Source organism: Felis catus, chromosome E1, assembly GCF_018350175.1.
Source record: "Felis catus isolate Fca126 chromosome E1, F.catus_Fca126_mat1.0, whole genome shotgun sequence".
Lineage (NCBI taxonomy): Eukaryota > Metazoa > Chordata > Mammalia > Carnivora > Felidae > Felis > Felis catus.
In genome coordinates, this window is record NC_058381.1 from 46,797,267 (window position 1) to 46,823,018 (window position 25,752).

The 25,752-nt window shown below is 45.1% G+C and overlaps 2 protein-coding genes, 1 long non-coding RNA gene and 2 other non-coding genes across 15 annotated transcripts in view; 3 read left to right on the plus strand and 2 right to left on the minus strand.

The window, feature by feature from the left end:
- ERN1 (endoplasmic reticulum to nucleus signaling 1) overlaps window positions 1-4,785 on the minus strand; it is an 83,548-nt gene extending 78,763 nt beyond the window's left edge. The window contains exon 1 of the mRNA XM_023244605.2: window positions 4,552-4,785. Coding sequence (XP_023100373.2) covers window positions 4,552-4,596 — 45 coding nt within the window. The 5' untranslated portion in view covers window positions 4,597-4,785. The remainder of the gene's footprint in view (window positions 1-4,551) is intronic.
- Window positions 4,786-16,737: 11,952 nt separating this feature from the next.
- On the plus strand, window positions 16,738-17,502 carry LOC102901546. Its single transcript, XR_441906.3, has 2 exons — window positions 16,738-17,191; window positions 17,418-17,502. It is a non-coding gene; the product is annotated as an uncharacterized LOC102901546 (long non-coding RNA).
- On the plus strand, window positions 17,268-17,337 carry LOC111557907. The gene has a single exon (XR_002738316.1). It is a non-coding gene; the product is annotated as a small nucleolar RNA SNORD104 (small nucleolar RNA).
- A 29-nt stretch (window positions 17,503-17,531) lies between the features above and the next one.
- On the plus strand, window positions 17,532-17,664 carry LOC111557928. The gene has a single exon (XR_002738337.1). It is a non-coding gene; the product is annotated as a small nucleolar RNA SNORA76 (small nucleolar RNA).
- A 960-nt stretch (window positions 17,665-18,624) lies between these two features.
- The window catches only part of TEX2 (testis expressed 2), a 104,411-nt gene continuing 97,283 nt past the window's right edge, over window positions 18,625-25,752 (minus strand). For all 11 annotated transcript variants that reach the window (XM_023244505.2, XM_006940494.5, XM_023244503.2 and 8 more), the window contains 3 exons: window positions 24,435-24,644; window positions 22,094-22,214; window positions 18,625-20,285 (listed from right to left, as the gene is read on the minus strand). In XM_023244505.2, the coding sequence (XP_023100273.2) occupies window positions 20,163-20,285; window positions 22,094-22,214; window positions 24,435-24,644 (454 nt within the window). In that variant the 3' untranslated portion in view covers window positions 18,625-20,162. The remainder of the gene's footprint in view (window positions 20,286-22,093; window positions 22,215-24,434; window positions 24,645-25,752) is intronic.

The window sequence follows — 25,752 nt, forward strand, 5'->3', positions numbered from 1 at the left end:
TCTAACATTTCTATAATAAATATGATTACTTTGAGGGATTTTTGAAAATCTTCCCATGTTATCATATAGAAAGCATCAAACATACAAAAGATTTAAAGAAAGGGAAATACATGGGGTGCCTGGGTGGCTCAGTCGGTTGAGCGTCAGACTTCGGCTCGGGTCATGATCTCATGGTTCGTGAGTTCGGGCCCCGCACTGGGCTCTGTGCTTACAGCTCAGAGCCTGGAGCCTGCTTCTGATTCTGTGTCTCCCTCTGTCTCTGCCCCCCTGCCCCACACACGCTCTGTCTCTCTCTGCCTCTCAAAAATAAAGAAAACTAATAAAATTAAAAAAAAAAAAAAAGGGAAATACACCTCTCCTTATAATAATGGGAAAACTGGAAACAACTTATATGACCCCAGTAGGGTGGTCACTATGCAAGGCATGGTTTACTACCATATCGATCTTGGTCAGTTATGACCCTTGTCCCCAACCTCAGACTGGGCACAGAAGGCTCAAATGCTTTTGGCATGGATGGCTGTTTACTAAGGTGCTAGTAAAAGTGACAAATTCAATGACATACTCAGAAAATGTCCTAATCGTTCTGTGTGTGTGGGGGGGGGGGGGGGGGGAGGAACAGAACATAAATACAGAACACATATTTTTATACTGTAGTGTTTGCTGTGTGTTCGTACATGAACAAAGATCACATGATAATCAGAAGTGATGTAGAGGGTGCCTGGCTGGCTCAGTCAGTACAACATGGGACTCTTGATCTCAGGGTTGTGAGTTCAAAACCCACATTGGGTGTAGAGCTTACTTAATTTTAATTAAAAAAAAAAAAGAACATGGGGTGCCTGGCTGGCTCAGTCAGTTGAGCCTCTCACTCTTGATTTCGGCTCAAGTAGTGATCTCATGATTCGTGAAATGGAGCCCCAAGTTGGGCTCCGCATTGACAGGTAGACCCTGCTTAGAATTTTCTCTCCCTCTCTGTCCCTCCCCTGCTTGTGCATGCATGCACTCTCTCTCAAAATAAATAAACTTAAAAAACTTTTGAAAAAATGCAAACAGGGAGCTTATGATTACTTTTAAAAGTTCTACTTTCCCCAGTCCATTTCTTGTCTGCTGCACTCACTTAAACATCACTAAGAATGTGTTGCTCTGAGGCAGGAAAGTCTGACACCAAACATGGGATATAGGTGAAGATAAAGATAGAAAGAAAAAAAAAAATCCCCAACCCCTGGGAAATAGAGCCAACCAGCATGTTTATTATTCACAAACTATGATTCACTGTCCCTGTTTTTAAAGCCAGCACCACACTCTAATCATATTGCTAGGTTACAGGCCCCGAGTTATTTGTGCATAATAAAAACTGAATCCATTAAAATGATACATTGCATCTTTCCCACCTATATCATCTCTTTAGGAGCACATTTGATCATTATAACACGTGGACAATACTGAACCTAAAGATTACTTTGGATCCCCAAACCAGAGGTTTCCAGTGAAAAATGACATCATTATCCAAAGATTCCTCAACCTGAAAAATGGGAGTCAAAATCCGAAGTGGGCAAGTAACTCTCTCTCCCAGGTCCATGAAGGTGGCACTATTCTGTCCAGACAAGAAACCTTGGCGTACTTCACCGGTTTTACATTCAGGAATATGGTCAACTGTTGAACTCTCTCAAGAGGAACTCTCATACATCTTCTCTTGCGCCCTGAGAAGCTATATTACTGTGGAAAGCCCAATGACCAGGCAAGTTAATGACAAAATACACACACGTGCACAACTACAGTCCAATTTCATGATCGGCAGCCCTGATATGAGCTTAATGAAACATTCACCTCATGGCCTCAGTATAAATACTTGATATCTCCTAGTGGGATAATTTGTGCAAGTGATAACTATCTGAGTAAATGATAAGCAAGTACGTTTCTAGTTAAGACTCCGATGATATTCTTAGCGTGTTTCTGTACATACGTGGCCCTTAGTTCTCGGTGACATTGTTTGTTCTCCTCTAAAACCAAAACACTGGCTGAACAAAAGAAATTGTATATATTCTAGCTGAAGAAAGCATTTTCCCTCCCGTGCTGCGGATCTCTTTGGTACCTGACAGAAGTGGCAACACCATTAAATGAGGACTAGAAGACAGCAATAATGTAACACAAACCAACATTAGGCACAAGATCCAGGTCTAAGAAGGAGGGAGAACACTCACTAAATATGCACAATTTGGATGAACAAAAGACAGCCTAAAGTTAGCAACACCGATGTCACTGCATTTTGGATATGGTAGCCTAGAGTCTCAGCCTATGAGTCAATGTCTGGCTCAATCAGTCACACTCTCCTGAAAAATAAAAAAATCACAGTATTGCCTCCAATGCCCTAGTTACTTCATCAATCAAAGCAAAGAGCACTGTGGTGCCTGGCTGGCTCAGTCAGAAGAGCATGCGACTCTTGATCTCAAGGTGATGAGTTGGAGCCCCATGTTGGGTGTAAGAGATTCCTAAGAAATAAATAAACTAAAACCTTTAAAAAAGAGATAGCATCGAAAAATATTCCTCCTAGAGGTACACTATAGCAGTAACAAAAATAATGACAGTGAAAAGCATCTGGTGGGGGGAGAGTTTACATTTATTACCTATGATATGCAAGGTGCCTTCACATGTGCTGGCTGTCCCCATTTCACATATCAGGAAACAGACTCTCTAAAAAGTAAAATAACTTGCCTGAGGGCACAGCTAGCAAGTGACCAGTGTGAACTCAGGTTTGTCCAATTTTACAACCAGTGGGTTCTGCAGGACCTGGTTTAACTGCAAACTCAGCAATGAATTCCGTTTGGAATTTAAAATAATAATTCTCACTCTCTTTGGGGATCAAAATTTTTACTGGTAGATAATTCTGGGAGTGAAATTCTGACGTTTTACTTACAAAGCAGTTATACTAAAATTAACTTTTTAATAAGGGTCTGGGATATTTTACCATGAACTTTGAGAAGGGTGGATTTCTAAATACAATTTGGAAATATTTACACAAACTGAAACTATAGTCCCAACTAAAGCGAAATAGTTATTTTTGGCTCTAAGTTACTCAATAACTAAAATACTAGAATCCATCAAAGAACAGCCAATGGAAATATGTAGCAAAACCCAAAGCCCATGTATACCTAGGCTGTGATATGAAATGATCGATTTCCATATCATTTGTTTGGTCATTCTGTTTATACTCTTATTTATGAACAGGTACCAAACAACAGTCAACCAATTCAAGGCCAAGTGTTCAAGTTCAAAACATGACCCTAGCTGTGAAAGTGGATTTTTCTTTTTGAATTGGAAGAAGAAGTTAACTTACATGAGTTCTATCATGAAGTATGTACAAATTTTCCTTTAAAAACAAACAAAAAAAAACCCCAAATCTGAAAAAGATGATTTTATATTCTATTTTATCTGTTTCCAAATTCTTGTTACTCCAAGAGCACTGACTATTATTTACCAAAAGTGTATAACCTCCGAGGAGTTCACACTGTGGCCCTTAGGTACACTCGTGTCAATCCTCCACCTGGACAGCTGGTACATGATATGCCATATTAAAGAGTACATAGTGGAAGTCATTAAACAGAACCTGGCCAGTGTACCATACCCCACATCCTGAACAATGCGTTTTGTTTTTTTTTTTTTAAACCACTAATTTAGGTTCTTCAAACCAGAAGAAAAAAAGCCAAGTCTGTCCACAAAATGTCCTCCCCAGCTATGGGGCCCAAATCCATAGCCTGAGTAAAGGCCTTAAATAGTTAAATAAATGTAATCCAGGAGCTTCTCTCCAGGAAAAGATGAAAAGGCGTTTCAGACAGCTCCACCGCGCTCTCCCAGGAGGAGACGGTCTTTCATTTAAAGTTTTGAAGCGGCTTTACCGCGCGGTCCCACAAGGGATCTTTAAAAAGAGGGCAAATCCCTCGGCTTAACCTCCTTAACGAAATCTTGGTGCAGGAAGCCTCCTGCCTCTGAAGACCTAGAAACGTGCGAGGCAGGTAAGCAGAATCAAGCTCACAGGTAAAAATGCTTACCCATTCCCAGTTGCATTTGCCTCTCAAAGTTTTCGCATTTTTAAAAGTTCAAACCAGGCTTATAAACGCAAGACATTCCCTGCCCTTCGGTTACACGGCCCTTTTGCATCCTTGCCCCACGGCCTCCGGCAGGTAGAGGCGGCGCCCACCTGTGGGCAGGGTCGGGCAGGTGGGATGGCCTCCCAAGCGCGCGGGGCCTTCCAGAGGCCCCGAGGTGCCGCCGGGACGACACAAACTTGTACTGGAGCGCACGGGGTCCGGGAAGCGCTGCCCGTGACAGCGCGCTGACCCGCCAGGCCCCTCGGGTGGCGTGCGCCTCGGCGGGGCCGACCGCGGCCGCCACTCCGGCCGGCCGGGAGGTGCTCGCTCCCCGCCCGGCGCCGTCTCCCACGCCCGGCCCGAACCTCCGCTGGCGCGCGCGGGGCCTCGGGCCGCCGCCGCCGCGCTCCCGACTCGGACCCCGGTCCGCCACGCGCTGTCCCCCACCCCACGCTCCCCGGTCACTCACCCCGAGGCCGGACAGCAGCAGCGCCAGCAGCAGCCGGACCGGCATGGCGAGGACTCGGGCCTGGCTCCGGGCCCGGCCGGCCGGCTCCGGGGGGGCGGTGCGGGCCGGCGGGCAGGCAGAGGACGGGGCGGGGGCGCCGCGACTACAGCGCCGCGGCGGCAGGACTTCAGCCGACGTAGAGCTGACTAGGCGGTGGCGGCACCCCCATGCCCTGCCCTATAAGCACCGGGTGCCGCCGCTTCTTCCGGTCGGGGCGGGGCCGGAGGCGGGGCCGGCCTGGGGGCGGACCCAAAACTGGGCGAGGGGGGCGGGCCCGAGGGCGGGCTCGGGGCGGGGCCGTGCTGGAGGGGCGGGTCCGGGGCGGAGCTGGCCTCCTGCTGGCTGGGCGTCACGCGGCCCCGGTTGCTGGGGGGAAGGATCAGGCCTGGGCGTCAGGCGTCTAGGGGCCCTGAGCGATTTAGACAGGGAGCTTTTCCGAGGGCTGAAGGAAAACAGCAATCCCGCTACGCGGGTGCACCCCCTCCCCAGACCGTCTCACCAACCCCGCCGAGAGACCCGCTTCGTAAGACTCGACCAGGGGAAAGGTCAGGAGACGGGCGGTGCCGGGTGTTCCGAGCCCCCGCTTCGTCTTTTCGTCGTGATGGAATCTTTTTTTTTTTTTTTTTTTAATTTTTGTAAGTGTTTACTGATTTTTGAGAGAGACAGAGTGCAAGCAGGGGAGGGACAGAGAGAGGGAGACACAGATCCGAAGCAGACTCCAGACTCCGAGCTGTCAGCACAGAGCCCGACGCGGGGCTCGAACCCACAAACCGTGAGATCATGACCTGAGCTGAAGTCTGACGCGTAACGGACTGAGCCACCCAGGCGCCCCCAGTCGTCGTGATGGAATCTTGAGCAACCTCCAGAGCCAGGGTCAGCAGCTGGCAGGGATTCCAGCAAACACAACACTTCTGCCATGCGCGTACAAGCTCTGGGGTCCTCCAGCTGTGCCTCAGCTAGTCCGAAGGCCCCTTTCTTCCCTTTCAACATTTCCTTCAAGTCATGTCCCACAGCCATCAATTCCTTTTGGAATAAACCACAGCCAAGTCATTCGCCAAAAATTATAAGCAAAGAAGGAAACCATTTCAGCAGCCTGTGTCTTGTGTTTATGTGACATTTAGTAGATGTGACCTGGTGAAGCTAGAGATGACATGTGTCATAACCCATTGGAGGGACTGGGTGTGTTGAAGGCTCATACAAGATCTATTTGAGGATTATGGACTATTAACCTGAATTTGGTCACTGGGTCCATGCTGCTCTCCTCTTGGATGGAAGTGGACAGAGAGGGCGTATTGTTTGTTACAATATAAAGTAAGATTCACAGCACATTTACATATCTTTGGAAGAAAAGACAAGGGGATAGCAACTTCTCTGATTTTTCCTAACTTGCTCATAGGACAGCCTAAGATTTTTTTTTTTGGAGTTTGGGAGACTGGAGTAAGCAATGCTAGAGAAAACAGCAAAGAAGTAGCAGAGGACTGACCAAATGTCTGGTCTGTGTGCACTGTGGATCAGTCCTATCTAAGTATAAGACAGAAATATTCAGAGGAAGCCCAAATCCCAGCAACACAGCTCCCTGTTCCCAGCCCCCAATGCCTGGATGGAAGTCAAGGGACTAATCTCTACCAATGCTGGAGAATCCAACACCAGTTTAAGAGTGGGACAAATCTTGGCAACTGTGAAAGTCGTAGACACATTTTGAAAAGTGTTTTTGGCATGTTTCAATGCAGAGAGGTTTGGGATTGATGGAGAGATGTGAGGAAGCAGAGGCTCCATCAGTCCCAAGCAGCATAGCCAGGTGTCCAGGGAGGAGCCAACAGCACAGAAACTGGGAGGAGTTCTTTAATGATTACCTGTCCAGCTTGTGAGCTGAAGACTGGATCTGTAAGAGCACATGTTTGAGTTAAAAGAGAAGCTTGACTACAAAATGTTACTTTCACATCCCTTCTCTGGTGCTTTTCCTAAAGCAGAGTAAGTCTAGGAGAGGAACTTTCTGTGCTGGAACTCTGGCAAGTCTTTGACAATTCAAAATGTCACTGTGACCCTGTAAGCATGGTAGATAAAACACAAAGGGGAATCTGACTCATCTGACTCACAAATCAGTTTTAGAGATCCAATGAATTTAAAAAAAAAAAAAAAACAAGAAAAGCCCATTCCAAAAAGTCCAGGCCAGGTTGGTATATTTTGTATCTTGTACTCAGTTGGACCAAATCTTCGGTCCTTAACTGCACTTTTATAGGTTCTCAGAATTTCTTATATACCAGTTAGACTGTTCTTACACTTAATCAGTTCCCATGTTTTATGTGCTTTCCACTTGATTGGCAACTCATACTGATAAGCTCTGGTTTTATTTATGGCAGTATTGCCCATAATCTTGCCCCACAGTTAGGTACTGTTTTAACAGCTTTTTGCTCATGATAAAGCAAAAGCTGGCATCACTGATAAATACGAGCAGAAATGGAAATATTTTGTAGGGTGCCTTTGAAGTGTACCTGCCCATATAAAAGACCTGAAAATGGACAGTAGATGACCTTTCTGGAAGTTGCATTGAATGGCATCCACTAAACAAGGCAAAGGTCATGGTCTTTGTGTAAAGATAAGCCCTCTTTTTTCACCAAGGCAAGAAAAATATGTGTATCAGATTCAACAAGGACAGCAGCAGGACCTGAATGTGTATGAGGAGATGGGGGCTGGGAGAAAGTGAGTTCACAAAATCTTATTTCACTTCTCTCTAGACCAGTGGTTCCCAAACTTGGAGAACATTTACGTATGTATTTATTTATTTATTTAAGTTTATTTATTTATTGAGAGAGAGAGAGAGAGAGAGAGAGAGAGAGAGGAAATGCAAGTCAGGGAGGGGCAGAGAGAAGAGAGAGAGAGAGATAATCCCAAGCAGGCTTTGTGCTGTCAGCACACAGCCAGGTGTGGGACTCGAACTTACAAGCTGCAAGATCATGACCTGGGCCAAAGCTGGATGCTTAACTGACTGAGCCACCCAGGCACCGCCCCAAACTTGGAAAGTTTAAAAAAAAAAAAAGAATTCCAACGCCTTTTCATGCCCTCCTCCCCTACTGATTCAGCGTCTCCGGGGGTGGACCCCAGGCCTGTGTGTTTTCCAGTTTCCGCAGGTGACTAAGGGCAGCCAAGATCCTGGGCGCCAGTTCACTTACAATGTCCGGTGTTAATTCCTGTGGGCTAATCCCTTTTGTTTATTTTAGCAAATGTCGCCCTCTGGTGGAATAAATTATGACTCAGACTTTAAAGAGTTTGTGCCTGTTTCATTCCTGTTTAAAACCCTTCAAAATTTCATTTAAAAATGATTATGAGGCTGGTTTGCGGATAGCTATTTGGAGAGTGGGTAGCTGCCTTTGAGGGAGACTTGAAAGGAAGAGCTGGTAAAACCAAAAAGAGAGGTCACGGTTGACAGTTTCAGGAATGTCTCAAAGGTAAGTGTTCTTATCACTGTTAATATTTATTGGCTGTTGGGGCACCTGGGTGGCTCAGTGGTTGAGTGTCCAACTCTTGATTTCCGCTCAGGTCATGATCTCATGCTTTGGGGGATTGAGCCCCGTGTTGGGCCCTGTGCTGACAGCATGGAGCCTGCTTGGGACTCTCCCTCTCTCTCTGCTCCACCCCCACATACACGTGAGCATGCTGTCTCTCAAAATAAATAAACATTATAAAAAATATATATATTTAGGGGCGCCTGGGTGGCTCGGTCAGTTGGGCATCCGACTTCAGCTCAGGTCATGATCTCACAGCTCATGGGTTCGAAACCCCTGTTGGGCTCTGTGCTGACAGCTCGGAGCCTGGAGCCTCCTTCGGATTCTGTGTTTCCCTCTCTCGCTGCCCCTCCTCCGCTCGTGCGCTCTCTCTCTCTCTCTCTCTCTCAAAAATAAATAAACATTTAAAAAATATACAATAATATATATTTATATTATATTTATATATTTAAAAATTAATGTTTATAATTACTATTTACAAATTAATATATTTAATATATATATTAACTGTTTGCAATTGTTTGGAAATGTGCAAGTACATGCTTTATGGGATCATCTCATATCTGCACAGCAATTACAGAGGTAGGTGTTGTTTGCCCTATTTTACAGATGACACATTGAAATTTTAAAAGGTTAACAGTCTGGTGGGGTAACAAACAGCTAGCAAGAGGCACAGCGTGGATTAGAACCCAGCTACTTACCCGACGTTGGAGTTTGGCTGGGTCGACCCCCAGATGCTGTCACTCATTGCCCCATTTGCTGCTTGTTATTCGTGCTCCTCCCACAGCATTATGATAAGGGACCATTATGTGACCTGTAAACATAGCCAGTAGCCAGGATTGGCGTTTCCCTGGAGTACTGATAACAACCAGAAGTTTGTACAAATATGTGCTGATCAGGGGCATTGCCTCAAATAGCATATAAGCCTCCTGGTCTCATGCGGGGTGGGGGTGGGGGGGTTGTGGAAAAGAATGTAAGTAACAGGGGGGCCATCTGGGAAAGAATAGTGAGCTTCCTCTTGGGAGTTCTGCCCTGTGAGATAATTCAATCTAATCTTGACTGCTTATTTGTTCACTTGCCCGCGAGCTGTTGTATTTCACACCCAGTTGTGCCAAGTCTGTATGCCACCGTGGTGAAGTGTCCATAGTGTCACCGTTTATCATATATTAATACTCTCAGAGAGCCAACACGGCGCCAGTGTGGAAATGACTGTCCTCTCAAAATGCCTCCACTTTTTTGCTGGCCAGTCCCTCCTAATCCCCTGGGGTCTGGCTTATTTCCACAGAACTCTCTGGAAACTTCTTTCAGGCAGCTCATAAACATTCTTCCTCTTGTAAAATCCCAGTGGCCATACTTCATCTTGTTTTTCCTGGGCCTCCCTTCAGGTATGCTAACAGTCCTTTTTTCTGAACTTTCCCCTCTCTGGATATTCCCATTTTCTGGCTCTTTTTCCTCCTTCCAGACTGTGTTTCTCAAAGCTTACTGTGTAAACCTTACCTCCTCTCTCTGTTTTCCCTCTAGAACAACCGGATTTTTTTTTTCTTATTTTTTTTAAGTAGGCTCCACAGAGCCCAACGCGGGTCTTGGCCTCATGACCCTGAGATCAAGACCTGAACTGAGATCAAGAGTTGGACACTTAACCAACTGAACCACCCAGGCTCCCTGACATAACCAGATTTTAGAGCAGAAGGCAACTTTAGTTATAATGTAGTCAGCTTCGTATTGCAGATGACTCCATCTCTGACTTCTACGTGAATGATTACTACTCATTCATTCATTCTTTAAAAAAATTTTTTTTAAACATTTTATTTATTTTGAGAGAGAGAGCGCACGCAGGGGACGAGCAGAGAGAGAGGGAGACACAGAACCCAAAGCAGGCTCCGGGTTTGGTCAGCACAGAGCCTGACACGGGGCTTGAACCCACAAACTGTGACATCATGACCTGAGCAGAAGTTGGACACTTAACCAACTGAGCCACCCAGGTGCCCCTCATTCATTCATTCATTCATTCTTTTAACAAATATCACCAAGGGCTTCTGAGTACAAAGGATTGGTACCATGAGGGAATATGACAGTGTAGGCAAGTTGGTGAAAGTGTTATGACCTGCACAGAAATAACCACCATGCAAAGCTAACTGTGAAAAGTTTGAGGAGGCAGGAATAAACTCAGAAACAGAACTATAGTGTTCAAGAGCGAGATGGATCAGGTGGAAGAGAGGGGGTGGGATGGATAGAGCAGGGCGGGGTGGGCTTCACGGAAGAAGTAGTTTCTGTGCTGGGTCTTTTCAGATACGGCAGGGGAAGAGGAGGGCCTAAACAAAGGCCTGGGGAAAGGATGACCCTGTGTGGCGTCACGGAAGCCTAAGCTGACTCATCAGTGAGCCGGGGTTTGGCCTCCCCACGGGGGAGCAGCGGGCGATGAGGTGCGGAAGGCAGGCAGGAGGGCCAGTGGGGTGCTCAAGTCCGGCTGGGCTTTGTGGAGTAGGCAGCAGAGTGACAGGACTGAATCTGAGCTTTAAGGGAAAAGACAGGCATTTGAGAGACTGTTAGGATGTCATTAACAAGAGTCACTTCGGTCTTAACCTAGAGCAAGAAAAGGGAGAGAAGAACAAGATGGATACAAGAGACCTCTCCAGGGCAGAATGGAAAGCATTTGACTGGTGTAGTTACATCCACAAGATAGAGAAGAAGGAACTCGACAAGAGTTCATCAAACGTTCGCCATGTTCAAGGGGCTCTTCTCACTGCTGCAACCTCAGAGGGAGCAAGCAAACAAGAATTGGGGCCAGCCCCTGACCAGACAAGAGGGGCGGATACGCCAGGTTGTGTGCCAGACCTGTTGACTGTCCCCCAGTGGGCACCTCCCAGGTTGGGCCAGTCATATCACTCTACCGTGGTAGTTAATTTTCAAAGATGGTCCCAAACAATACTCCACCCCCACCCCCACCAACCTCCATATGCATATGCTGTGCTGCTCTTCTCGTCCAAAGATAGAGCTGTTTGGGGGCTGGCTCAGTCAGAGCACGTGACTCTTGATCTCAGGGTTGTGAGTTCGAGCCTCACGTTAGGTGTAGAGATTACTTAAAAATAAAAATCTTAGGGCATCTGGGTGGCTCAGTCGTTAAACATCTGACTTCAGCTCAGGTCATGATCTCACGGTTCGTGAGTTCAAGTCCCACTTTGGGGGTGAGTTCAAGCCCTGCTTCAGGTGAGCTCGAGCCCCACTTCAGGGAAAACGTGAGCCTCACCTTGAGTGAGCCCCACTTCTCTCTCTCTTTCTTTCTGCCCCTCATGGGATTCTCTCTCTCTGCCCCTCACTCGCACTCTCTCTCTCAAATAAAATTTAAAAATCTTAAAAAATAAGTAAGCCAAAAAAAAAAAAAAAAAAAAAACTAATTAAGAGCTGTTTCTCCTCCTTCAAATCTAGGCTGGCTCTGTGACTGGTTTTCACCAGAAGTGACATTCAGGGACTTCCCAGCCCAGGTTTAAGAGGACTGGCAGCTTCCATTTCCTTCCTCTTAGAACACTTACTTTGGGGATACTCCTTCTGGGAGCCTAGTTGCTATGTTGGGAGAAGCCCAAGCCACACTCAGGGCACATGGAGAATGGAGTTGCTCTAAGTAACATCTCCAGCTGAGCTCCCTGCGGGCCAGCACCAGCTGTGAGCCATCTAGGTGAGCCACCTCGGATGTTCCAGGCCAGTCGGCTACTTCGAGTTGGGTTCATCCCTCAAAACCAATAAACCCTGATTAAAATGCTGACTCAGTATTTCTAGGAGGACTAAATCAACGTTGCGTATGACTACACCCGGCCCATGGCCAACCATCAGTAAAGCGGAGTTTTCTTTCTCCTTTTCTCTTCCCTACCAGCACCTGCACTCTGAGGAAGACTGTGGCTGAAGGGGATTGAAAGAGGGATAAAATGTAGGGGTTTTCTTTTTACCCTCAACTACACTGTGGGCTACTTGACGATAGGGACCGTTTCCTTCCCATTCATGCTGCCCATGCCCAGAACAGGATCAAGCACGGCAGGGGGACTTTAACGTGCTTGTTGGAAGAGCAAGTGAATGAGAGGCCACATCTTCTGAGACCAGAGAGAAGGGTGTTATGTTATGTTGAGGTGGAGAAGAGGGAAGTTGGGGGAAATCACACGGGATGATTTGGGTTCCTTTCAGCTTCCACACATCACACCTCCCTCCACCCATACACACCGATGGCAGCCGCATCTGAGCAAGTTACCATGCTGGCTGGACGACTGTTCTAGACGGTGTTCTCTGTCTTCTCTTTCAACCCCCATATGCTGGTGTCTTTCTTATTTACCAGGACCCCTGCTCCACACTCACTTCAGGCCCCTCCAGACTTAGTACTCTTGACTCTCTTCCTAGGGGCTTGGGTCTCACGTCTTCTGTACAACTTCTGGGTCCACCTACAGGTCTGGGTTAGGACTCCCCACTGCCCCTCTGGCTCCCGGTCCCTTGGTTCACTGGGTGGTTCATAGTATGGGAGGTTAGTAATCCTCTCTCAACAGTGAGGTGTGTAGGTATAAATGTTGGATGAACTCAATCTTCTCAGATAACAAGAAATGGTTTTCACTAAAACAGAGGGTGGTCCTTAGGAGATTGCATGGTATAGTGACCAAAGAGTATAAGGTTTGAAATCATATTGTTATGAGTTCAAATCCCAGCTCTGCTTAGCCATCTATTAATTGTGCAAGTATAAACAAATTACTCAACCTCTCTGAGCCCTGGTTCTGATTGCTCCGGGAATTAGAGCTAAAAACCAGAAATAACACTCCCTACCTTTCAGGACCGTCCCGAGAATTAGAGCTAAAATTTATCGAGTGCCTTGCCTGTGGTAGGCATGCCATTGTTAGTAGCTCATGTTATTCTTAAGGGGGAGATAAATCTGGACCGTGGAATGTCACAAGGAGTTTGAAGTCCACCTGTCACTCTTTTGCTTAAAACCCATCAGTGATAAATTGGATTTCATCAAAATTAAAAAAGCCTCCTCTTTGAAGGACACTGTTGGGAAAATAAAAAGGCAAACATTCACAATACACATATGTGAAAAAGGATCGAAAGAACTCATATAACTCATTAATCAGAAAACACTTTTAAAAGTGGGCAAAAAGTCTTCTGAAGCTGATTTGCCCCAAAACAAATGAACCATTAAACTCATTTGACTTTATCAAGCTGTGTCTTCTAAACCAAAGGAGAGTTTTATTTTAGTAGAGAACAAACTTAAAGTTGATGGAGGGAGGAGGGTGGGAGATGGGCTAGATGGGTGATGGATACTAAGGAGGGCACTTGTGATGAGCACTGGGTATTGTTTGTAAGTGATGAGTCACTGAATTCTACTCCTGAAACCAGAATTGCACTGTATGTTAACTAAAATTTAAATAAAAGTAATTATTTTATTTAAAAAAAAAAGTGGGCAAAATATCTGAACACTTTAAAAACGATACAGTAATGGTCATATGCAAAGACTGTCAACATCTTTGGTCATCAGAAAAATGTAAATTAAAACCACAACGAGCTATCACCACACATCTACTAAAATGGCTAACATTAGAAACAGTGACAATACCAAGTGCTGACTAGGATTTGAAATAACGAGAACTCTCATGCATTGCTGGTGGGAGTGTAAAATGGTACAAGCACTTTGGAAAATAGATTGGCAGTTTCTTCTTTTTTTTTAAATGTTTATTTATTTATTTTGAGAGAGAGCATGCATGTGTACTTGGGGGAGGGGCAGCGCGAGGAGAGAGAGAATCCCAAGCAGGCTCCGCGCTGTGAGGACAGAGCCCGACACAGGGCCCTATTCCAGGAACTGCAAGATGGTGACCTGAGCCAAAATCAAGAGTCGGATGCTTAACTGACTGCGCCACCCAGGTGCCCCCGGTAGTTTCTTATAAGCTTAAAGATATATGCTTATCAGATGATCTAATAATTCCGTTCCTAAAATTTCTTCCTAAAAAGAAATGCAAATGAATGTCCATAAAAAGACTTCTACACTCATGTTCGTAACCACTTTATTTATAATAGCCCCAAAGTGGAGACGACTCAAATCCTGTACACATGTGAATGGAAAAACAAACTGGCATATTCGTCCAATGAAATCCCCCTGAGCAACAAAAAGGAAGGCACTACTGATACAATATCAGTATTTGAGGATGGACCTCAAAAACATTAGGTTAAGTGACAGAAGTCCGATGGCAAAAGATCACAAACTGAATCCATTTACAAGAACACCAAAAACAGGCAAAGCTATTCTGTAATAACTGACAGGGATCAGTGTTTGCCTGGGCCGGTGATTGAAGGGGGTGGGTACTGACTACAAAGAGGCAGGAGAGAAGCATTTTGGAGTGATGAGAATGTTGTGTGTCTTGATTGTGGGGGAGGCCACACAAATGTACCTATTTGTGAAAACAAAACACTAACAAAAACCAGGGCAGATCTATCACCCTCAAAAAGCACTCATGCTGCACCTTTGTAGTCAAACGCTCCCACACCTCCAATTCCTGGAACGTCTTTTATCTGTTTTTGGTTCCTATAGTTTTCTCTTTTCTGGAATATCGTATAAACAGAATCATAGCATCTTTTGAGTCTGGCTCCTTTCACTCGGCATCACGCCTGCGAGATTCTTTCAAGTGCTGCACGTATCAGTACTCCATCGTATTTTATTGCTGGGTGGCATTCAGTTGTATGGATGTACCACAGTTGCTTAAGATTCCCCCATTGAAGGGCTTTTGGGTGGTTTTACTTTGGAAGGGTTATGAATAATGTTACTATAAGCGTTTGTGTACAGGGTTTTGTGTGAACATAAAATTTCATTTCTCTTGGGTAAATTATAAGAAACTGTCCAAATTCTTTTCCAAAATGGAAGTAACTAGTTTACATTCCCAAGTAGTAATGGAGCAAAGTTCCTGTTGCTTTGCATCCTCCCCAGCATTTCGTACTTGAAGCGTAATCTTAACACATCACTATCAGTCAATGACAGCACATATACTCCCCATCAAGTATAAAACAGACATTTGGTCAATGTAATTACAACACAGTTAATGTTGAATTAATAAATATTTCATGTCAGTGTTTGTACATGCTAGTGAAAACATCTTCAAGAATCTGTGGAACATTTGTAAAAACAGATCCCATTCTAGGCCATAAAGAAAACTTTGACTCATTTCCTAATGTAGAAACAGTATCACAATTGTAATAACTGCTGAAAATAGTAACAAAAATTTAAGCAGTGATAAAAATAACCACATAGAAGTTACAAACCATTATTACTTTGGGTCAAAGAGGAATTTTTCAATTTAGCGAAAGTCTATGTAGAAAATAATGAAAGTAAGAGCACCATTCAACCACAAACTCAGGCTGAAATGCTTTTATTACATTTTCCTTATTATGTTAGGAGGAAAAAAGGAAAACAATTCTCAAAGGGAACATAAAGGAAATAAAGATAACCAGATATTGTGACTGTCTGGTTACTGTTCTCTCTCCTGATAAATCAGGCTCTTAGGGGGCAAGGCCATATTCTTATTCTCCGCTACAGTGGACCCTGGAACAACATGAGTTTCAACTGCGTGGGTGCACTTATTTGTGGATTTTTTTTCAATAAATACAATACAGCACTGTCAATGTATTTTTCTCTGTATGATTTTTTTTTTTTTTTTTTTTTTTTTTTTTTTTTAGGGAGGCTCCGCCGCCAAGGTGGGGCTTGAACTCATGACCCTGAGATCAAGAGTCACATGCTCTACTAACTGAGCCAGGCACCCGGTCCTCCTTAGGATTTTCTTTGTATTTTCTTTCCTCTAGCTTACTTTGTTGTAAGAATATAGTATATGATACATATAACACACAAAATATGTGCTAATTAGCTGTTTATGTTATCCATAAGCCTTCTGTCAACAGCAAGCTATTAGTAGTTAAGCTTTGGGGGACTCATAATTTAGTCAGGAATTTTCCACTGCTGTGTGGTGGGTACCCTTAACACCTCCTCCACCCCCTTCCGTTCTCAAGGGTGAACTGTAGTGAATAGTGTGCCTGCCTTACAATAGGAGTTCAATACTTAGAGGCATTTTTAATTTTCCCAAAGTTCGGCATTCTCTCCTTTGAGCTTCCACAGTAGGCTGTTCACAGCTCTATTTTACCATTTATCATCTATTTACTTCTTTAAAATTTTCTTAAAAAAATTTTTTTTTAATGTTTATTTTTGAGAGAGACAGAGACAAGAGAGTGAGCAGGGGAGGGGCACAGAGAGAGAGGGAGACACAGGATCCGAAGCAGGTTCCAGGTTCTGAGCTGTCAGCACAAAGCTAGATTCGGGGCTTGAACCCACAAACCTGGAGATCATGACCCGAGCTGAAGCCCATGCTTAACTGAGTCACCCAGATGCCCCTATTTTAGCATTTATTAAAGCACTGCACTCACATAAGTTTTCCACATCACACCAGCCCTTTAAAAACAATTATTTGTTTACCATTCGGCCTGTGCCAGGCAACTGACAATAATCCATTTAATCCTCACGACAGCTTTTTTGAATATTCCTATTTTCCTGAAACCGAGGGTCATCCAACAAATTCCTCACAAGTTCAGGATTTGGTTGCACACACCCTACTTTCAAACATAGGCTTTTTTTTTTTTTTTTTTACCAAACAGGTTACTTTGAACTCAGGAACAAGGTTAGATTGTCACCTTTATATGCTCAGCTCTTAGCCTAGTTCCTGGCACAGAATGTCTCAAACAAGTGACGCATTAGTAGGGTGCTGTTTGTAAACGTTCCTTCCGCGTACCGTGGCGAGATGTGCTAATTACAAGCCAGCGACGTAGACTCGGAAAGAAATCCAGAATTTACGGACGCTGCAGGACTCTCGGTCTTTCTTTCACTCCTATCTCTATGGTTAGCAAGTGACCACTCTACACTCTGGAGGACTCAGCGAGCGCAGATGAGCCCTAGGCGACCTTATTGGCGCGTGACCGGAAGTCTGACTTGCTATTGGTTAATGCTGGTAAAGCCCGCCCAACAGCCTCCTGTCAGCTCCTTTAAGTAGACTCCGCGGGGAAGCGCTCAGTCTTTCGGCGACTGTGAGGTTCGACAGGTGAGGCTTTGTGGTGGGTCCTGGCGCCTAGGCCCGGGTCTCCGGGCCCTGGAGCCGGGTGGGTCGCGGGCGGCCTGCAGTGATGACATGCCAAAAAAAGCACGTGTTAGACTGCTGACGCGGGTGATGCGAACTACAGTCTGAGCCGAGCCTCCGCGGCGCCGCGGCGGGGAGGGAACGGACCTGCGGGCGCACGTCCTCTAACCCACTGCTATCGTTCTTGCAGATTCCTGCCGGGCCGAGAACGTAGATCACCTTCTACTCCCCTTCGACCTTTCCCCGAAGCCTTTGAATAAAATGGTTTGATCCCAGTCCTGGTCTTGGTGTTTTTTTTCGCGACGCGCTGCCTTTGAGCCCCCGCCGCGCCTGCGCGTGGCGCCGGGGGTCAGGCTGCAGCGCCAGAGCACGCGCTTGCGCATAACTGGGGCCGCGCGGTCCTCCGCCAGCGGCCCTTTTAACCGCGAGCCACACGTCCGCACCCGGCTGCAAGGGGGTAGGCGATGTTGTGGGAAGTGCCCTGGAGAGACTACGGGGATCCTATAGGCCCCGCTATTCCGATTCCCGCACATTCCTAGTTCTTTTGTGGAAGTCTGTCCTCTCCGTGATTATCGGGACCTGCAGGTTAACCGCGGCGTGGGGGGGGGGGGGGGGGGGGCTGAAGGGAGGGGAGTACGTGGCCTTGAGCAGTTTAAGGACCGCGGTGTACTTGACAGGAACTGGTTTCGGTCCTGATGGTGCAAGAATAACACCTGGCTGAGGTGTGGCAATGATCTGAGAATAACTACCATTTAGGGCCAACTGCTTATTTGGATACTGTACCAAGCATGGGAATAAAAGCTTGGACAAATTAATGTGTCCCAGTTAGCCTCAAAAAGGTCGCTGGGAAGAGAATTTCGATCTTCTGCATTGCCGGGCACGGCAGGCACCTAAGTAAACGCACACTCCTCCCGGGTCCAGATAGGGGAGTAGCGATGTCCCCTGGGTTTGGGGGAAATGTGCATCAGTTCTGAGTACAAGGCAGCACATGTTGAAGGCCGAGGATGCACAAGTGCAGTGTATCAACTGCTTTGGCCGTAATAACCGCAGGGGTCCCCAAGTTAACAGGATTGCTAGGCTGTTGAGGGTGCATGGAAGCAAGACGGTCTGCCTCAGGAGAGGGAGATTTTGTTCTCAAGATTTTAAGTAATCTGCACTGAAGGTGAAGCTAGACCTTAGGACCCCCGAAATCGAGTCACATGCTCTACCTAGCCAGCCGGGCGCCCCGCTCCCTCGGTGTGGTGAGGACCGCCTTGCAGTTTAGAAAACCTGCCTGGTGGTCACCAGGAAATCGAAGCTGCTTTGGCAGCTGAGTGACCCAAGTGGCCTGTACCCACTGCTTAATTGTCTCCCTATTACCTAAAAAGGATTCAGTAGAAATAACTTAGATGCTTATCTAGTATTTGACATTGAGAGATTTATTTTGTGAAACAACGCAAGCGACTGTAAATCCCCACATACTATTCGGTTAAGTGCAACAGGGGACTCGTGTAATCTACACAGTAGTGCATCTAGTCCTTTGCCTTTAGTTATTGCACAAAAATTCTAATAGACCAGTGAACAAGACTGACAGGCAAATCGGCCTACACAATGAGAAATCAGAACAGTACACCGACTGGAATGATCAAATAATTTAAGTCAAATGTTTTAATGGTGCGATTAAAGTAGTCAAGGGTTCAGATATATTTTTTCAATATATTAATTTCTTTAAAGTCAGGTTCAGGCAAGGTGCTGTTTAAAAAACCACGATTAGCTTTGTCCACAGATGTAAGTCATCAAAAGTTACCCATGGTAGTTCTGATGTTGAATGCAGCTTTTAAACAATAAAAAATTGTGTTTTAAGTGTACTTCTCAAAGCAAATGATACAACTAGGGAGCCCCCAAACTTGTAAACTAAGACCTTCTGACACAAATGCACAAAATAAGATTGGCAACGTTAAAGAAAAGGTCACGTGAGTTCTGAGCTAACGTAGTGTTTAATGTTGAGCAAAACTTGGTCTCAACTCTCAAAGGTGGTAGAGAGTTCTCGCCTTTGGCTGTCAGAAGAGGAAACTGCCCATAACCTCAAAACATCCCGAACCAGTTAGATTTAACAAAGCATTTAGACGGCCTGTAGAAAGCACAGAGCACGTAGGAAGTGCCAGATAGACCTTGCTCTGGCTTTCCGCCCCCTACCCCAATTCTTTATGTGCAGTATTTGACATTTTCACATACCCTCATGTCTCAGGAAAACATTTGGGATTAGTTAGAAACCAGGTGATTGTACCTCAGTGGTAGAAGGCTTGGGATGGTTTGATCTCATGGCTTTGCCTGATGTTCACATAAATCTCGCTGTCCCCACCCCAGCTGATAGGATGTTAGTGTGTGTATGTCCTATGGCTACTTGCTTCCAAAACGCACAATTTAATAGGAAAGGTAAGTTGCTACGCGTATCTCTTTATCATCAGTGAAATGGTTCACAAAGTTCCACTCCCCACCCCGCTCAGGTTCCTGAACAGACATTCTCTGGAAGCGTGGAGGGCTGTGTCACCTATGGACTAGAAGTGCAAAAACGTTCCATTGTGCACTGGCTGCCTGAGGAAAAGCTTTGGAGGAGTCGGGGCAAGGGGAAGAAGGCCTTCCAGTTGTAAGCTTTGCTCGCACTGTGCTCTCGCTGCCACAAACACTGGAGCCATGGTGTGAGTCACCTGTCACCTCTGGATCCACCGTGGTCATTCTTCCACAGTCCCTTTGCTGAGTCAAAGCTTTGCAGCAGGCAGTGCAGACACCAGTTCCCGGATGCGTGGAATGACACTGCACAGTGGAATGGGCACCGGCAGGCAGAGGGCAGAAGCTGTGGCACAAGGGCAGACCAGTGCTACAGCGCAGATGGCAGCCAAGAACCCCACACTTGGAGCCAGATCTCGTAATACTGGGAAGGTCAGATCTTCACCCATCACAGCTGGTCAGCAGCCTCCACAAGTGGGTCTTTGAGGAGGCAGGAAGCGGAGCGAGGGTCCATGGCTGAGTGCATTATGGGGATATAGACATCATCCATGTTTGGCATGACAAAAACCTTCTGTAGAAAGAAATTAAAGAATAGCCGTGTGGAAGGATGCTCGGGTTCCTCAGGCTGTTGCTCTACTCTGTTCTGATAATTTTAGGTTTCAGATAAGTTTTAAATGTACATACGAACCAACTTTTTGTGTACATTCTAAACTAATTCCTCTGCCACATTTAAATAGTTGAGGAATCGCATCAGTGCATGAATACAGGTCTGAGGCAGAAGCAGCCTTTGATTTCATGTACATATAATAAAACTACTCATGAATTCATAAATATTTAACACCATTACTTTAAGAGAACTGGCTTAAGTTGTTCATAATATTTCCAAATTACTATGTTCAGAACACATATTCCAAGTAAGTTCATTCACTTAAACCCTAGCAAAAAAATGTAAGCTAATTTTTTTTCACACCAGAACCAGACAAAGCTATATATGAAAGAAATTCTACCATAATGAACACGTGAAGGATCATCAGTGATTGATAATGATGGTACTTTGACTATCATGTTTATAAACTAATTTTATGCAAGTGAATCCTGGCAATGCATTCAGTCTTCAGTAATGCCCTCTTACAAAAGCAAAAAAAGGTGGCTATGGGAGGGTGTAACAGTCACCTGTCAACTTCCCAACTTGCCTCAAAAATACCAGAAGCCAATCTCTGACCCTTGGCCTTTCTTTTCCCTCTTGTACCCCAATACCCCTGAAAGAGATAACCCACTCTAATTCCTATTGTAGGTTCTAGGGAAAAGAAAAAAAAAACAACTAAAGGTTGCCTTTCCTCTCACTAGGTTCAAACTACTTTTCTGCTTGGTGATAATACTAAGCTTCCCAGAAATTGGTTTTAAGTTAAAGTTAATCCATAGCTTTTGTTTATTCATTTGAGAGAGAGAGAGAGAGAGCGAGAGAGACAGAACACGCACCACATGTGAGCCGGGAAGGGGCAGAGAGAAAGGGAGAGAGAGAGAATCTTAAGAAGGCTCTGTGCTATCAGCACGGAGCCTGACTCGGGGCTTGATCTCACAAATCGTGAGATCATGACCTGAGCTGAAATAAAAAGTTGGACACTTGGGGCGCCTGGGTGGCTCCGTAGGTTGAGTGTCCGACTTCAGCTCAGGTCACGATCTCACGGTCTGTGAGTTCGAGCCCCGCATCGGGCTCTGTGCTGATGGCTTGGAGCCTGGAGCCTGCTTCAGATTCTGTCTCCCTCTCTCTCTGCCCCTCCCCCGTTCATGCTCTGTCTCGCTCTGTCTCAAAAATAAACAAACATTTAAATAAAAAAATTGGACACTTAACCAACTGAGCCACCCAGGTGCCCCTAATCCATAGCTTTTAAATAAAAACATAATTTTTCAAAGGCGGTATCTCAAAACATACCACTGCAAAAATATGGGTCTCCTTCAAACGGTGACGTTTATTTCAAAGTAAATTGTTTGCTAATCCATAAAACGTTGACAGACCTCGAATATCTGATAAAAATTTGGTAGATATAGCTCATCCCAGGGCCTCGGCTACATTATTTCCTTTGGTGGCAGAAAGCAGAAAACAGGCTTGGAGAATGAGCTCTGGCTTAGTGGACCCAACTTTCGGGTTTCCTCTGAACTACTTAACAGGGTTCTGTGGCTGAGGCTCCGGGTTTCTGAAATCGTACCTAAGATGTTATGCCTGTCTGATCATAACACGTACTTTCCTGGGATGAGGGTCCATAGCTTTCATTAGATTCTTGAAAGAGGATCCTGACCCAAATGAAATTCAGAACCTCTGTTCTGCCCTGAGCTTTGAGACTCGTGTGAAACACACACCAGATGATACCACACGTTTACCTGAAACTCCTGTTCCAGTTTCTTCTCTATCCAGTCTGTCACATGAACTAGAGTCACTTCTCTCTCTCCAAGTTTTGGCCGAGCTTTCAGCTCTACATATGGTGGCTTCCGGAAACCATACCTTTTTGGAGAAGACAAGTAGCAAACAACTGCATTTAGAGGCAGACAAGGAAGTACACAAGTACCAACAGCAAACATTCTTCATGTACCCAGGGCTTCTCCCCATGTGAATGTTCTCTTACTCTGAACACCCCCTCTAAAAATGATTCAAGGCAGCAAATAGGAATTGCGAGCTCCCACGTCCCTGGACCAAGTGTAGGGCTGTGATGATTTGAGAACAGTTCTGACAAACTGGGAGAGCCAGGAAGCACCACTAGAAAAGTCTGTGACCTGGGCATTGTTTTCTGGTCTTTTGCTTCTCCTGAAATGGCAAGGATCTCTTTTGTTTCTATTTTCATAAAGATAGTGTATGTGCATTACAAAACCCAAAATACACATATGTATAAAGCAGAAAGTGAAAGATACTGCTTCTCTCAGAATCTTATCCCCAAGACGGGACCACTGAGAGAAGCAGGGTCAATTTCCCCCATACTCTTAATATGCATATGTAAACAGAGAACATTCTATAACCTGCTTTTCATTCCATCCTCTACAGCATGCTTATTAAGGCTTCCCAGTGGAGCTGACTGGCACTCACACTGTTGGTAAAGGATCCGGACAAGAGACTGTGTGCTATCAAACTCCTAAAAACTTCCACCTGGCATGGACCAATGTTTTAAAAACTACAACAAAAACATCAAATTGCTATAAACATATCTAAACACTCTCAAGATCTATACTTATCTCTGGATTAATAACAAATGTACTGGGTAGCACTATCCCAGAAGCCTTTAATTTCATCTTCCACTGAGCAGTGGCATCTGTAACCGATACATCTTAAAGCATGAAATTACGTAGGTGAAGGTATGTTGTATCAACTCTTACTATTAAAAATTTTTTTTTCTTAGGTTTGGAAGACTGTACAGTAAGATATTAACAGTGGTTATTTTGGGATGATAAGATTATAGGCTTTTTTATCCCTCTCTTTTTTTTTTTTTCATTTGTTCCTTTTTTTTTTTTTTTTTACAATGAAATATTACTCTCTAGAAATAAAATCTAGGGGTGCCTGGGCGGCTCAGTCAGTTAAGCATCCAACTCTTGATTTTGGCTCAGGTCATGATCTCATGGTAGTGAGATCGAGCCCTGTATTGGGCTCATGCACGGGGTGCGGAGGCTGCTTGGGATTCTCTCTCTCCTGTCTCTGCCCCTCCCCTGCTCATGGGTGTGCTCTCTCTCTGTGTCAAAATAAAGAAATACACTTAAAAAATTATTTTAAAATAAAACCTAAAAAGGTATTTTAAAGTTTTTACTGGGAAATACCAGCATCCTCATCAAATGGTCAATTCAAAAAATTTTCTGATAAATCTTTAAAATTTTTTTTTAATGTTTATTTATTTTTGAGAGACAGAGAGACAGAGTGTGAGCAGGGGAGGAGCACAGAGAGAGGAAGACACAGAATCCAAAGTGGGCTCCAGGCTCCGAGCTGTCAGCACAGAGCCCGACGTGGGGCTCGAACTCGAGAACTGCGAGATCATGAGCTGAGCCAAAGTCAGAGGCTCAAGCGACTGAGCCACCCAGGCGCCCCTAGAATGTCAATTTTAAACTGCAGTTCACAGATAGTGATGTTCTTCTGCTGGATCCATGAATAGGACATTTCACCGGTTCTCAATGCTGGCTTAGTTCTCCATGCTATGGATCCTGGGGGCTGGGTGCATCTCCGTTTTTAACAAGTCTCCAGGTGACTGTGATGTGCAGTTTGATTTGAGGGCCACTAGTTCATTCGATGACAACTCCTTGGATAGACCTCCTCCCACACTAACCAAGTGCATAGGTTCTGACTCCTTAACACCTCGCTCTAACCCAGGGAGCCTTCCCTAAGCACCTCAGCCTCTGCGGAATGCGTGATCCCCCTCTGTAAAGCAGGGATAACAGTGGTACCTATCTCTGCAGAATGCTGTGAGGCACTCAGGCCAGGCAGAGAGTAAGAGCTTTATAGACGGCAGCTCTTTTAACTGGCGGAAAGAACTGGCTTTAGAGAGGAGGAAGACCGAGAATAGAAACATGTGAAGATGAAGCTTTAAATGTGAATGAACCGTTCACAGAACAAAGTAGAATTGGATTTGTGACAAACATTAAGGTTCCATGAAAAACGTGTGTAAGTGCTTCTGCCCAGAGGACACTTTCCACGATGTCAAGGGTACGCAGGCTGGATTTTTATGGCCACGCAACAGGTTGTACGCACCATATTCGGTCAGTCGGGGGAGGTGGAATGTTGACCGCCAGGGTTCCTCTACATTCTTGCACTTCCACAGTGAGCAGCAGGGGGGTATTGGAGACTTCTTCAATCTTCTTTTTAATGAACTCTGTCTCTGTTGCTTTTTGGAAATATTTTGACTTGGTAATTTTATCAACAAACCTCATAATCTTGCTTGTTCGATGACCCCCAACATACCTTTAAATGAAGGACACAGATGTTAGTATAAACTTTGCTCCTTCATACACAAAACCTCTGTGGTTCTTCGTTCACCTTACTCTAGACCAGAGTTTCCAAACCTAAGCACTACTGACATTTTGGACTAGGTAATTCTTTGTGGTGGGGGCTGTCCTATGCACCGTACAATGTTTAGCAGCACCCTGGTCTGAGCCTTCTAGGTGCCAACAGCATGTTTCCCCCAGTCATGATAATAAAAATTGCCTCCAGACATCGCTAAACGTCCCCTCGTGGGCAAAACAACCTCCAGTGGAGAAACCACTACATTAGGGAAGGTGTAGACATCAGACAGGACCCAAGTCTTGACCAATGGAGAGACAAAGTTCTCACAGTGCAGAGAAGGCATCCCACCTGTCCTCCTTAACAGCCCTCAACTACTGAACATAAATCCCAAGTTCTCCTAGAGAAACTTCCCCATGTCTACACAGCAAATAGGAAATCGTGCTGCATCTGACAGGGACATAAAACACAGTCATTAACTGATTGTCTTTTAGGTGATGGCATACCAACTTTCAGTGGCAACTACTTTTCAAAGGGCTTAGAACTTTTTTCTAAAGAAAAATGTTACCTCAGGTGGCATGCTAGGAGGCCACGAAGCAAGCTTTTGTATCAGGTCCTATCAACCATAGGATTGCCCTAAGGAGAGAGGGTTTTTGCTTTTTAAAATCCTCTGGAGTTCCAGAGTGCCAGGAAAAGTATATGTATGCGTGTAGGGAAAAGCAGTCATTCTTAAGAAGGTCAAGAGGGTAGATTTTAAATAATGAACCCAAGTGTTAGTATCGACCCTTCCACGTCTGGATTCTCTCCATCTTCTGTAGGATCTCAAAAGTGAACAGGTTGATATTTTCTTACAGATGCTTCTGAATCTCTGGTTTCTTTATAATCTTAGTTGCTTCAACTCACTTCGAATAATTAAAAGATCCTTACAGAGAAGCTGTTTAAGCACTCTTATTCCACAGTCCAAGTTACAGACAAAGGGAGCCCCGAAAATGAAGTCCATCACCCAAAAGATCAGCTAAGCAGCCCACATCTTCAAAATTCACCAAAGAAATCACCCGAATGTTCCAGC